The sequence below is a fragment of the Furipterus horrens genome, unplaced genomic scaffold, assembly GCF_987537825.1.
Source record: "Furipterus horrens unplaced genomic scaffold, mFurHor1.1.pri manual_scaffold_3, whole genome shotgun sequence".
Lineage (NCBI taxonomy): Eukaryota > Metazoa > Chordata > Mammalia > Chiroptera > Furipteridae > Furipterus > Furipterus horrens.
The window spans coordinates 172,088,728-172,103,170 of NW_028327173.1; the positions used below are offsets into that span (position 1 = coordinate 172,088,728).

Genomic DNA, 14,443 nt, shown 5'->3' on the forward strand with positions numbered 1-14,443 from the left:
TTAGAATCAGAGGAAAGGTCTCAAGGCCTCTTTCTGTCCCTTGGCCCACCCTTTATTTATTCTAGAATAAACAGGTGAGAAAAATGAATGACTCCTATGAGGACCTGTACTCCTGTAACAGATAGCAGTGAACAAAACTATTTGTAACAGGAGAATTTATTACGAGTCCTTTCTGAAGTTCAAACTAAATGCACTGGAAGAAAGAAGCAGGAGACCAGGAGGGAGGAAAAGAGCTGATAATGAATAGAAAAAGCGTTCCCTAACAACACTGCCCTGCAACCTTGCCATTCAAAATCTTCAAAGGCATAGACAATACAGAGAGTTAGCACAGCCAGCATAAGAAAACCAAATTCTGTAGTTTCTGGCTGGTCCACTCTCCAAAACTGTTGCCATACCAATTACAAAGGGAAGATTTAGCAAATGTTCAGCATCTGAATTCTAACACTCCAAAGGGCTGGATTCTCAGACTTGTGGCCAGTTTTTTTTTTTTTTTTTTTTTTTTTTTTTCTTTAAACAAAGCAAATAAGCAAATATCCTTGTGGTTAGATTTTTCCATTCCTTTGCTGTTGCATATCAAAATCAGATAGAAATATTCTCATAAAGACTTGAACAAACGAAAACACAGACCACCAGTAAAATAGCTCAAGAAAATAGTATTGCCAAAGTATTTTTCTTTTATTATTGTTGCCAAAGTTTGTCAATTTTACATTCAATCATGGTTCTAAAAAGAAAAGTTAAAGGCAGAGACTCTGAAGAGATGGCATCTGAATGGCTTACCCTGGTCACCCTCAAGGCAACCACTGTTAACATCAAGTTCTTCTGACAGTGAGTTCTTCAAGGGAAGTCTGAAAACTTTGCCTTGTGTACGATATTCTTCCAACTCAGACTGAAGTTCATCCACTTGGTCTTGTAATTCCTGGAGTTTAAAAAACAACATGAGTCTTAGATGTGACACCAAGCAACAAAAGAAAGAGTAGATAAATAGAACACATCAAAATTAAAAACTTGTGCTTCAAAGGATAACATGAAGAAAGTAAAATAACAACCTACAGAATGGGAGAAAAGTTTTTGCAAATTATATATCTGATAAGGGGCTTGTAACTAGACTATATAAAGAACTATTAAAACTCAATAATGCCCTGGCTGGTATGGCTCAGTGGATTGAGTGCCCACCTGCAAACCAAAGAGTTGCTGGTTCGATTCCCAGTCAGGGCACATGCCTGGGTTGCAGGCCAGGTCCCCAGTTGGGGGCATGTGAAAGGCAACCACTCGTAGATATTCCTTCCCCTCTCTTTCTCCCTCCCTTCCCCTCTCTCTAAAAATAAATAAGTAAGATCTTATAAAAAACCTTTAATAATAAAAAGGCAAATAATCTATTTATACATTGGGCAAAGGATCAAAATAGACATTTCTCCAAAGAAAATACACAAAGAAACAAATAAGAAGATACTCAACATCATTAGCCACCAGGGAAATGCAAATCAAAACCACAATGAGATACTACTTTATACCCATTAGGATGGCTAGAATAAAAAAAGACATACAATAATAACTAATGACAAGGATGTGGAGAAATGAACTATCATACTGGTGGAAACGTTAAATGGTGCTAACCCATTGGAAGAAGTTTGACAGTTCCTAAAAAAGTTAAATATACAGTGATCATCTGACCCAGCCAATTCCACTCCTTGGTATATACCCAAGAGAAAAAGGCGTATATCCACACACAAAAAAACTTGCGAACAAATATTCACAGCAGCATTATTCATAATCTTCAAAACAACCCAAATATCTATCAGCTAATGTATGGATAAATAAACTGTGATATAGTCATATAATGGAATATTATTTAGCAACTGAAAGAAATTTACCTATACATGCTACAACATGGATAGACTGAAAACATCATGTAAATAAAGCAAGCCAGATACAAAGGACCACATATTGTATAATTCCATTTATATGAAATGTAAACAATAGGTCAGTCTATAGAAACAGAAAATAGATTATTAGTTGCCCAGAGCAGAGTGAAGCGGGAGTTTCTTTCTGGGTGATGAAATGTTTAAAATTGATTACGGTAACGGCTGCACAATTCTGTGAATATACTAAGAAACAGTGAATTGTACTCCTCAAATTGGTGAATTGTATAGTTAAGAAAAGTGTTCAAAAAATTAAAAAGTGGATGGGTTTGGGAAATTTTTGGAAGTAGAGCTGATAGAATTTTACTGATGATATAATTAAAGACATATAAAGAAAACACCTCTACTTGATCAAAGCCAAGAGCCAAAACTTAATTGTAAAAACAGCATAAATGTTTAATTTTTTTACTCAAGATGTGCATATATATTTCCCAAGGAGGCAGACTATGAGCAACCTCAAAAGGAGGTGATGTTTTTCTCGTTTCTGCACAAGTATAATGTTCATCTAAAGCAGTCAAATCTTAGTTATGCTTACCTTGTTAGAATAAACAAATGTTTGTGGTTTAAGAGAGGAAATCAAATACCTAAGGTTAGGAGAGTGTTACTTTTTTAAAAAATCCAAGACTTCAATTAATTATATAATTTTTGTCTCTTCTGGTAGAAATTTGTAATGATTTACTAGCTAAAATTTAGAGTGGTCTCTGCTTCATTTGCATTTGTAAATAAAATAATGAATGTAATCAGGAAAAAAAAATACCCCACAGGACAAAAGCAAATTACATCAGATTAGTTCTGCAATGACCAATCAGGAAAGGCTAATTTTGAAAGAAGCACATCAATATGACCACATATTCCTCCCCTCGAAATAAAACTGTATTTTCCTCTAAGCACTAACAATTTCTGCCTTAGATAAGGCAGACTTTTAAACACTGTTTACAATTCCCTACTATTTCAAGATACTAAATAATAATATGAATAGCTAATACTGGGTTAGGTGCTTACTATATTCCAGACTCTGCTCTATGCGCGCTTTACATTCAGTCACTAACTGACTCTTCAGAACAACCTTATTACTATTTTTTTTTTTTTTTTTGGTTTTTTTTTTTACCATTGTATAGATGAGGAATTGAGGCACCCACAGATTAAGTGACTTGCTCCTGGTCACACAGCTAGTAAATGGTGAAGCAGGATTTGAACCCAGGCACTCCTCTGCTTACTAAGTTCTCTTCAGCACTCACCCTGCACTGCTGCTCATATTCATTTCTCATCTGTGTCAGTCTCTCTTCTTGCAGAAAGAATTCAGCACTGCTGGGATCGAGGTCACCAAACTAGAAAAAGAAAAGGAGAAATCTGTCATTTTTCCAAGTGCCCTTCTTTGACCTATAACATAACAGAAGTCCCAGTTTCTGGTGTTCACCCGGTCTCTTGAGTATAAAAGGAATGAAGCACCACCAGCTGGATGATGGGAAGAACATACTAGAGAGACACGTTCAGCTAACACAGGGATCACTTCTCAGTGCCACGTAATGTTTTCCTCACATCCTACCTCTTGCCTTACACGATCTCTGCAAAAACGACTGCTTCCTTTGGCCACCTACGTAATTCCCTACTAGAAGTTCTCCTGGTGGCATTGCTTCTGCTCTTTTGAGAAAACTGCACTTTGGGCTGCATATCAGAAAATCAAATTTAAACAGATTTACCTTTTCTGCTAACACATTTTCCAAATTTCGTTGAAGTTTTTTTGTCAGATTCTCATATTCTACTAACTTCTCTGCATTTTCCAGAAGTTCATTTTCTAGACGACTGTTTTCCTGGAGAAATTTGGGGAAATTAAATAGGCACAGATTAAAAAATAAGCAAAATGTTGTACCATTTTATATGAGGTATAAGTCAGTGCTCTAGATTGAAATCTGTTTATTTTGAAAGTTACAGATTAGACAAAAATATTTAAAAAATGGATATTTATCTTATAATCTAAAAGTCTGCCCCCCCCCTTTTCTTTATCTTACAGAACTGTGCTTTCCCATGTGCAGCCGCTAGCAGTCACACGTGGTTACTGAGCACTTGAAACGTTTATAGCACAAACCGAGACGTGCTGCAAGTGTAAAGGACTCACCAGATTTCTAAGCGTTAATACAAACATATAAAACAACTCAATAATGACTTTTGTACATTGATTACGTCAAAATGATAATGCTTGGAAATACTAGATTAAATAAAATGATTTAAAATTGATTTCACCTGTTTCTTTTTACCTTTTAATGTGGCTATTTGAAAATCTGAAATTATGTATGGCTTACATTATCTTTCTATTGGACATCACAATAGTAGAAATTTAATGACACAAAAAACATTCTCAACATATTATCGAATGAGAGAAAACTGGTTCAGCTAACAGCAAAAAAGAAGTCGGAAAAACTATAAAAAGTAGAATAACTCTAAAATCTATTTTTATTTAGTGATGTTATAGTCTGGTTTATATTTTACAATTTTATTTTGATTTAAAGTTGAAGTCCACAAAGGGCAGGTTTTTTTTTTATTTTTATTTTTATATATATACTTGTTAGAGAAATTTCTACTCACATTTGTTTAAAAAAATGGTATCACATAGACATGCCATTGACTTATTTTCTAAGCCAGTGTTAAAGGCTTATTGGAAGAACAGTATTTTCAAAGTACATTTTGCCAAAAGAAAGTAGAGCCAATATATTTTACTACATTCTAGTTCACACCCTCTCACAGCAATATGGAGTAAAAAAGAATGTGCTTGAAGCATTGAAAAAATACTACTTTCCCCTAAAATGCCAATTCTACAACTCTGACCCTTCACAGTATGTCTAAATTTAGATGTCAAACAATGAGGAGAAATCTCGGTGCATCAGGCCTGTGCTGGTGCTCTGGAGACTGTGGGATCCAATTCTGTTACTGACATCAGGGAATGCAGAGTCTGGACCATGGGAAGGGAGTCAGATACAAATACAATTATCTGGGATGCAACAGATAATAATGCTATCTCTGGCGAAAACAAGGAAGTGAAATGGAAACAGTAATTTGGCCTGCAGTGTTGGAGAAAGCAGGGAAGGAGCATAAAAGCCCACTATGGAACTGAGAGACCTGATGGTTGGTGCAATGAGGTTGGGGGCATGACGCAGGGGTATGTGGGGGGGTTGCTGGTGGTTCCTAAGGTTAGAAAGGTATGACAAACCCCGTTCTAGGGGCCTTCAATTCTACCACACTGCAACCTTACAAAGGGTAACAGCGTGATTGTAAGTGTTGTTTAATAAGGTAGCTCTGGTGGCCGTGTGGACAAGGTTGGATAGATAGAAGAAAGGCTGCATGTTAAGTCCACTGATAAATCGTGACGAATTCTCAATCTATTCAGAGCCTGTGGAAATGGAGAGGAAGTGGATAAATCTGAGAGGCATTTCAGAGCATCAACAAGACTTAAAGACTAATGAATGAAGATGATTGAGGATTTAGCTTCTGCAACTTACAGCACATGGTGATGCTGTAGATTAGGGAAACAATTTGAGAGAGGAAATAGTTTGATGGTCAGGGAGCAAGGATTAGCTCAGTTTTTGATGTGTGGAGTTCAAGAACCTTTCATAACCTCAACAACAGTGAATATTCCATATGTACTGATTACCTCCCAGACACTGTATATGTAGCATCTCATTTAATCCCCATATCAATGCTATGGAGTAGGTATAATGATGGAGCCCATTGCATCAAGGTTTGGGTAACTTGATTAAGGTTTTCCAATAAGTAGTGGTATACAGATTGGAACCATGCAGGCTGAACCTAGAACTCTGCCTCTCCACTTACTCTAGACTACATTGTACCATAGTATCTACTGTCAGAGTCTATTAAAGAGAAGGATTGCTTCCTCTGTTGAGGCACCAGAAAGGAGAGGAGGATGTATAAGAGAAAAGGCAGAGAAGCAAAGCTGATAGGCTCTGTGTGGCAGGAGACAAGATTGGTTGCTACGAGTAAGGGGTGAAGGGAGGGCAGGGAAGGGTGAGGGCATCAACCTGGCCAAACAGCCCTGAAGACCCAGTGCAACTTCGGGGCAAAGAGGAACAAGATACACTAATCAACACTGTTGGCAAACCAGATGCCTGGATACTCCTGAAATCTAGATCCCGGTGGGGGGGGGGGGCGGCTGTGCTGTGTCTTCGTCATGACGCAGTGGGGTAAACTTACAGGAAGCCTTGGGCTGAGCCCTGTGCAGACCTGCCCTCTTACTGAGCTGCAGTTTCCCCAGCAGGACACAGACCACATAACTAATAGGATGATTACCTTTAAGGAGAGGGCAAGGCGATCCCGGATGTAGTTCTCTTCTGTTTTTGCCTTTTCAAGTTCCTGCTCAAGTTCCAAACGCTGCTTGCCCACCTGTTGCATGATCTGCTCTCTCTCCTTTCGGAGTTCATTCTTTAAGGATGCTATGCGCTCCTTGTACTCTTCATCCAGTTTCCTGTGAGGAAGAAAGACCGACAAGCTGCCATCAAATCCCTCAGAGACCCCATGTGGATCCACCAAAAATGGAAACAGAATCATAAGGATGGGAAGCCACTTGAGAACAAGTCCTGCTCTCCTTAGGCTTAGCCACACCGCAGTCACTCCAGCCGGGTCCAGCCAAGCAGTCAGGCAGGCTGAACCCCACTGCCCTGGGCCAGGGTGCTGGTAAGGGGGGACCTGGCCCTACCAGTCGCACCTGAGGTTGTACTCATTCCGCCGCTCTATGGCTGCATGGTGATCGTCCACCTCTGAGGCCATTAGAGACTTGAGTTTCTCGGCTTTGTCCAGATCTGACCGTAGCTTCTCTTTTTCTCTGACCACTTGGTCAACACGCTCCCTAGAGTCAGAAACAAGTCAACTTAAAGGGAAACTGTTTCTAAGCAACAAGTAGACCCAAAAAAGCTCCCATCTGACTTGCTTCAATACAAACACAAAACCAAAACAACTAAAAACCTTCCAAAACAAAGACATCCCACAGCTTCCTTGAAAACCTATATGCACATCTAAGCTCTACCTTATTTTCACAATGGAGAGATGATAGGAGTTTAGCCATATTTGTATATAGAATAAAAGAATGCATACCACAGGCATCAGAATGACTTGCTGGGCAAGTAGAAAAGGGAATGCATGAAAGCATGTGAACTTTCCACTCAACTCACAGCAAATGCCGGATTTCTGCTTTAAAGCTGGCCAGAGCCGCCTGGTGAATGCCATTCTTGGTGACCAAGAGCTCATTTTCAAGAGCCAGCGTTAATTCTGTCAAGTTGATGCTTCCATCAAGGCTGAAATCCAAGGCCTAGAAATCAGAACAAGTTCAGGACAATCAAAAGTTCTATCCTCTGAAAGCAGAAAATGTGAAGGGTAACAAGCCCACAAAACTAAATTTATAGTCTAGAAGGTAGACGATTACATTTCTTTAGTGATTGCTAATGAACAATCTTCAGTCCAGAACATAACTAAGTTTTTTTCAAGGAAACCATAGCATGGTTATTTACATGTTTTTAGAGAAAATGCTATCTAGCACTTTAAATAAACACCGTAGAATGACTCTAATCTTCACTGACCAGAGATCAGTTAAGAGCATTTCCCTTTATCAGTAATTTAGGGGTTAAAAACATGCTAAGTAGTTAGCAGCAGACTCCTGGTTAAAAGAAATAGAAAAAGTTACCTCTTATCTCTGAGGTCTTGTGAATAGAAGTATCATTAAGGAGAAATCAAATCACAGTTTCAAAAAAAACCTGGAATTTTTCAACCCTTGCCCGATTGGTCATTTTTTTCACATTTTTGCTGCCACACCTTCAGGATCTCCTGGCTGTTCTCAATGCCCTCTTCCTGCCAGGTGTCAAGTATTCTCTCCACTGATGCATAGCCCATCCCATCATCCAGGCAGGAGAAGACCCGGAACCCAATGGTGCTCGTCATTGTTGATGGGGTTGTAGTGCGTCGTCCACTCTCATCAAAAGACTGGAAGAAGGAAGAGACTTCAGCAAGCCCAGGCATTTCAACAAAATGTTGATGAAGACCAAAACTGGTCAGTCCTGACCGCAAGGAGCAGAAGGCATGTTTCTCTAATTACACTGCTAGAAAAAAAGTCATGCAGTCCCTTTGATCTCCTTTTCCCAAGTGTGCCAAGAATGCAGAGCTTATCAACAATTGCTCTGGTAGAGAGTTCCTTGATATAGATGAAATCTATCTCTGCTTAACTCCAGGTTTCTACCTCAGCTAACATTAAGGGGCATAATTAGTGGTCTTCCCACTCTGTAATCAATGGTCATTTCTCAAACCCAACTTTTCCTTCCCAATGGTTTAGTCTTCCTGTCTTATTCTTCTTTTGCTTCTTTCCCCTGAGTATTTTCTTCAGACAAGCAATTAAATCATTAAAAATTATTCAAATGGATTTAACTTCTACTTATAAAGAAACCGTTTCCCGTTTATTTCTTACCTGCATTGAAAGATGCCTTTTCAATTGTCTATATGGAGTAGATGCTGATGGTGTAAGGGATTTTCCATTTTTGAACAAGCCATAGAAAAAACCTTCTACGCTCATTGTACCATCAGGATCAAGGTTTTGGAAGACTTCCTCAAGCATCTAGAAAAGGATAACCACAAACTTTAAATATTTCACTCAAAATAACACAAGGCCCGAAGTACACTTCTGGCTAAGAAATTGGCACCACTGTTGATCCCAGGACTCCAGAATATAACATGTCCCTTTATTCTGATTTCATGTCCTTCTACTGCACACAAACTAAAGTCCATTTCAACATCTTCACAATCTTCACACAGGTAACAATTAACTGTTTTCTTTTTAACTCACACTCTTAGAGCAGGTAATCTTTAATGTTACTATACATTAGTCTCACAAATTAAAAAAGTACTTAAAATATAAAGTTATAGCTTCCTAGTGTTGTAACAGTAAAATTTAGGTGAATGTTGAGCCATTATACTGTAGGGACGCTACATAATATTGTGCTTGTACTGAATTTTTTGAAATTGGTATGTTAGCACAGAGAATTTGGCCTGGGACAGATTGCAATGATCTTAGTTTGGGTCTGAAACCCATGACTTGAGATTTAGACTGTTGCTTAGAACAATACTGGGTGTTTTGGGTTTTTATTTGTTTTAATGCTTTAGTACAGGAGAAATGAAGATTGGATAAGAAGGGTTTTGTGTGTGGGCAATTGAAGGGTTCCAAGAGAGGTAAAGAGAAGGGAATTTTGCCTGGCCATTTTGCAACCTCTGACAGTAATCAAGAAGCTCTTGTAACATAATTGGGAAAGAGGACATTAGACTCCAGTCCCTTCTACAGGCTTACCTCAGAGACAGTCTGTTCCCTAGCTCAACAGAAGAATGAAAAGGGGAATAAAGCAGATGAATCACTGAAACACAAAACAGGGGGGAAGGCAAAGACCTCTTTCTCCTCCTGGCAGTTTGATTCCTCTTTATTCAGGGAGTGGTAGTGGAGGACTAAAATTTTTCTATAGAAACATGCCTCCAATAAACAAAACAGAAATTACCTGAGGATCTTGTTAAAAGATGGACCCTGATATAGTTAAATCTGGGTGTGGGGCCTGAGAGTCTGGATTTCTAATAAGTTCTCAGGTGATGCCCATGTTGCTAAGTAACAAACAGAATAAACAACAAATTTATTCTTATTGCATTAAAGCCTATAATTAATTGGATCCATTCAAACAAAGACCTCTTTGTAACACATCCTCAAATTTTCAATATTCATTTCATAAGTCTGGACTATAATGAGGATTCCTGCCATCTCAGAATTGTTGATTTTATTCTTCATGTAATTGCTTGAGGCATTTTTTCATCTCAAATGTTTTTTTCCAATTCATATCCAATAGGAAACATCTGTCTCTATTCCTATTTATATACCACTTCCTCTGGAGAGGATTCTAAAACAAGAAAACCATTCTAAAGAGTGGAAATCTTTGGTAGAAGCAACGGCTCCAAATAGAGAATTGTATGATGAAACCAACGGAAAGGTATTTGGGTCAAGGTTCTGAGCCTGCCAAGATCCCTTAGCTTCTCGGTCTTATTCTTATCAACCAAAAGAATACTTTCTTACAGGACAAGGCTTTCAGGGCCGTCAGACCAGAAGTCACAGTAAAATCCAGCTGTGCTGCCTGCAGTTAACAAGCATATTTTGGCTCTAACTTTAGATCCACACTGCTTGAGTTTGTGACCCTGGCCAAATCAATGCATGGCTTCCAGATTGCCTAAACACCCATCACCTGATCCACTCAAAGTGAGTCCTGCCAGTTACTGGACATGGGGAATCAAGCAAACGGTGAATAAAAAGTTTTTGGATTCAGAAGCGAGTGGATGAGCAGGGTTGGGCTGAAAAGAATATAATCCAACGGGGCAACTGAGTCACCCCCTGCAGCCTGTGCAGGAGCTGATTCTAGAACCCTGATACACCAGCCAGGGCTTTGGATGGTTGATTTCCCAGTGTGTAAGTTGCAAAATAATGCACTAGAATAGGGACCATGACCCCAAATACTGGCAGAGGCCAGGAGGGTGAATAAATAAATGAGGGAGGACAATCTGGACACATTAGGAAGCACTGCTATTTAAAGTAGTGGACTGAACACACGAGGGCATGCCCTGTCCAAAGGAACCAGGCACTTCTCACTGCCAGCAAAACGAAGCCAAATTGATAAAAGTGCAGTTGGTTGGTTGTCATCCTGCAAAGCCAAAGTTCTCTGACTGGATTTCTGGTCAGGGCACATATAAGGCAGGCACCTAAAAAAGCCCAGAATTATCTTCTGGAGGACGGACCCTGTATAGTACAGGCTTCCCTGCTAGGTGAGAGTGTTCAAGGAACCCATCTGTACCAGTGTACCAGCTGGCATTGTTGTGAAAGGCTGCATTCGACTTCAGTGAAATTTTTTTGAACACTCTTTCCATGCATTTGCCCATTTCATGATGGCTGATTTATGAGTGCACTTGCCCACACCACACTGAGTGTTCAGCAATTTTTTGACCAAAAATGGCATGACCCCTGTGCTGACCTTCCCTATTCAACTGATTCGCCCTAAGGACATTTTTTGTTTTCCTGGATGAAAAAAGTCCTCAAAGGGAAATGTTTTGTCAATGTGAAAGGTGAAACAAACAAACAAACAAAAAATGGCAAAGGCACTAAAAGGCATCAAAATCGACTAGTTCAAAAACTGTTTTGAGCAGTGGAAAAAAAGTTTCAGTAGATGTATGGCATAAAATGGAGAGTACTTTGGAGTTGACTGAAGTTTAAACATGCAATGATAAATACACAATTTTTAATAAATAAATTCCAGTTTTTTGGGTCCCCCCTTGGACCCAGGTTATGGGTTTAGCCCCAGGTTGGGGCACATACAAGAGGCAATGGGTAGATGTTTCTCTCTTACAGCAATGTTTCTCTTCCTCTCTTTCTCTCTCCCTTCCCCTCAGTCTAAAAATAAATAAATAAAATCTTTTTTTTTAAGTGCAGCCAAAAAGCTCAATTTTTAAACATTGCGCAGGCCAAATAAAATAGCCGTTGGGCCATATTTGGCATCTAGCGTGACAGCTGGCCATCCCTGCCCTGCAGATGTCCTTGCTTCTGGGAAGCAGGGCACTGATTACAGCCATAATCAGGGACTCTGGTTCCCTCTGCACGGTAATGCAGCAAGCAGCAGTGATCTAGTTCTCTCTAGCTATGAAATCTAAAATTGCTTTCAGTTGTAAAATTCTAGGATTCCAACTTGTATTTGATGAAATGATCTTGAACTTTCAGCTTCTCTGTGGTCCAGAGCCAGTAATACAAAGTACCAGAGCAGGCTGACAGCTCTGAGGGTGGGGTGGGGGGAGGGGAGTTAGGGGGTGGAGGGATTGAGCAAAAAGAAAAAAGGACTCATGGATGTGGACAACAGTGTGGTGATTGCAGGGACTGGGTATAATGGAGATACATAGAAATGGAAAAAATAAAATAAAATAAATTTTAAAAAACAAAGTACTACAGTATTTCATGATTTTTTAAAAGAGGAAAACACTAAGTAAAAGCTGTATCCAATGAGCAATCCTTTATTCATCCTCAGATCAGAGGAAAATAACTAAATGTGCTCTTTTTTTATCCTCATCCATGCTTACTGATTTTAGAGAGAACGGAAGGGAGAGGGAGAGAGAGGGAGAGAATAATTGAGATGTTGCCTCTTGCACAAGCACTGACTGGAGACCGAACCTGCAATACAGGCATGTGCCCTGACCAGGAACTGAACTTTCAATCTTTCAGTTTATGGGACGACACTCCAAACAACTGAGCCACACCAGCCAGGGCTGTGCTACTTCTTTTCCAAGGTTCTAAAAACTCCACCACAAAAGATGCAATTCCCTCAAGTGGCTACAGCTCAATCCAAAATCTCTTCAAAGATAGAATCTTCATGGCTGACTTCCCAGGAAAAAAAGAGAATGGAATCTCTATATCATACTGCAGGAAGCCAAAATATGGCTGTTTCTAGTCTGTGGCCAGCTGAGCTTTCACTATGCTTATTATTCATGAATAAAAATATGCATGGTTTACCTCTCCATTGACATTCTGCAAACCATACTGCTCACAGATGGAGACCAGCTTCTTTCGGTTCAGGTGACCATCACGGGTAATCCCCAAATCTTCACAAATCTCCTGCAATTTCTCCTCTATCCAGTCTTGGGGAGGGGAAGACCCACTCTGGGAGGCAGTCAAATCGTCTGGGTTCCAAAATCTTAACTGGCCTGAAATAAAAGCATACATTGTGTTTTCTCTGAAGGGATTGCAAAGAGAGAGACCTATTTTCAAAGAAAATGTGCTTTTTGAAAGTAAAAACTATTTTCAAAAAGATTATGAATGTTGATTCCATTTTACTTTGATTCTTAAGTTCAAATGAAATGGAACCATCAGTTGGTTCTCAGGCTGCAACTAGAGCAAATAGGCATTTTTTAAAATTTTTTAAATTTATTTTTTGTTCACTGGCAGTCATGCCTGTGTAAGAATGATCTCCAGTGCAGTCATGCCAAGGCTCTAGTCTTGTTTTATTCCAACGGAAAACATGCACAGGCTTATGCTTTGGTGTCATCAGAAGAGAAGGCTGTTGAGAGGCATTCCAAAGACCTTTCTATACCCTGCCCCAGCTACAGCTACCATGATTTTCTTTATTGTCTCCATGTTCTTTCTAGCTAAGCACTAGGACTGCTTTTACTGAGAAGAAAATTTCATGATAAATATCATAAAATAATTATAGAAGTCTCAAGATTAGCTTGTATCCAAATCTTTACACATATGAATATTCTGACTGGCAAACAATTCAACTTGAAAGAATAAAAGGTTGCCAGCTGCAAGTTATTAATTATCTAAATATTAAGGATAAGTCCTATTTGAAGACTTAAAGATCAAACTACTTATTTAAAAATAAAAATTTGTCTTCTATTAGAAGTTCTCACTTCTAGTTACATTTTCTCTTTACCTATTAGAGAGAGAGTCTTTAAAGTCATCACTTAAACATGAGATAATTAACTGGCACAATTTTGTATGCCCGGAAGAACCTTGGAGGGCTGAAAAGAGCATTTAGTGTTATTAATTGAAGATATTAAGCCTAACAATGCTGTATCTTTACAGGTTGGAGACTGAGAGAACACACTGTAATTGCACTTAAGTACAGTTAACCTGCCAGGGTAGGCAGGTTCGGTCAGCTGAACCACAGTGCCATCTGCTGGCCAGAAGATAAACGTGTTTTGATGGTTTTTAAATACATTAATTTGTCAAGAGATGGGTCACTAATTGAGGACTCTTCATAGATGAATTTCATAGTCTATATAAAAGAGTAATTTACACATAAGTGAAATCCTACATCTTAGTTTCCATATCTTGCATGATGTTAAAGGTTAGTATTTTAAAACTATGAGCTATCAATTGGGAATGGATTTTTGTTGTTTTTAAGATTACTTCTTAGCAGCCCCCAGCATGCAGGGCGATTAGGAAGAAGGCTAGGAGATGCAGAAAGGGGAATGTGGAGAGCTCCCTGTAAATGGCAGCTCTTGCTTCTCTGACACACTCTCAGTTCCTACCTTCTGCTTCATATTCCTCACCGCGTTGTGTCTTCCAGTGCTAGAGAAGGCAAGAGAAGAAGATTAGTATGCTTTAGAACTTAAGCGGTCTCCCCAAGACCAGCTAGCTCTCTGGCTCTGAAGTCAGCACCTGACTGAGTCACATGATTCAGGACCCTCGCACAGCCTCTGAAGTCTCTCACCAAGGATTTGCCTTTCACAATTGCGAGGCCATTTATTCAACAGCAAAATCTATCACAACCAATACAATCAAGCCAGAGCAACCAATAAGGGTTTGTATGTATGCATTGATGAGTTTGTTCTTCAATAAATGTTTATTGGATGTCAGGTATTATGCTATATCTTTGGAATACAACTATGAACAGGACAAACATATTTCTTGCCTTGAGAAGTTTATGTGCTAATGAAGACATGAAGACAAAACAACAAAACAAAAA

At 39.2% G+C, this 14,443-nt stretch overlaps 1 protein-coding gene across 11 annotated transcripts in view; it reads right to left on the reverse strand.

The window, feature by feature from the left end:
- NIN (ninein) overlaps positions 1-14,443 on the reverse strand; it is a 97,096-nt gene that overhangs the window by 36,835 nt on the left and 45,818 nt on the right. For all 11 annotated transcript variants that reach the window (XR_016509817.1, XM_090270853.1, XM_090270855.1 and 8 more), the window contains 10 exons: positions 14,007-14,046; positions 12,487-12,677; positions 8,380-8,526; positions 7,734-7,901; positions 7,097-7,233; positions 6,634-6,774; positions 6,219-6,393; positions 3,620-3,730; positions 3,158-3,247; positions 778-916 (listed from right to left, as the gene is read on the reverse strand). Coding sequence is in view for 10 of the 11 variants with exons in the window: in XM_090270853.1 (XP_090126979.1) it covers positions 778-916; positions 3,158-3,247; positions 3,620-3,730; positions 6,219-6,393; positions 6,634-6,774; positions 7,097-7,233; positions 7,734-7,901; positions 8,380-8,526; positions 12,487-12,677; positions 14,007-14,046 (1,339 nt within the window). In the remaining variant the exon portion in view is untranslated. The remainder of the gene's footprint in view (positions 1-777; positions 917-3,157; positions 3,248-3,619; positions 3,731-6,218; positions 6,394-6,633; positions 6,775-7,096; positions 7,234-7,733; positions 7,902-8,379; positions 8,527-12,486; positions 12,678-14,006; positions 14,047-14,443) is intronic.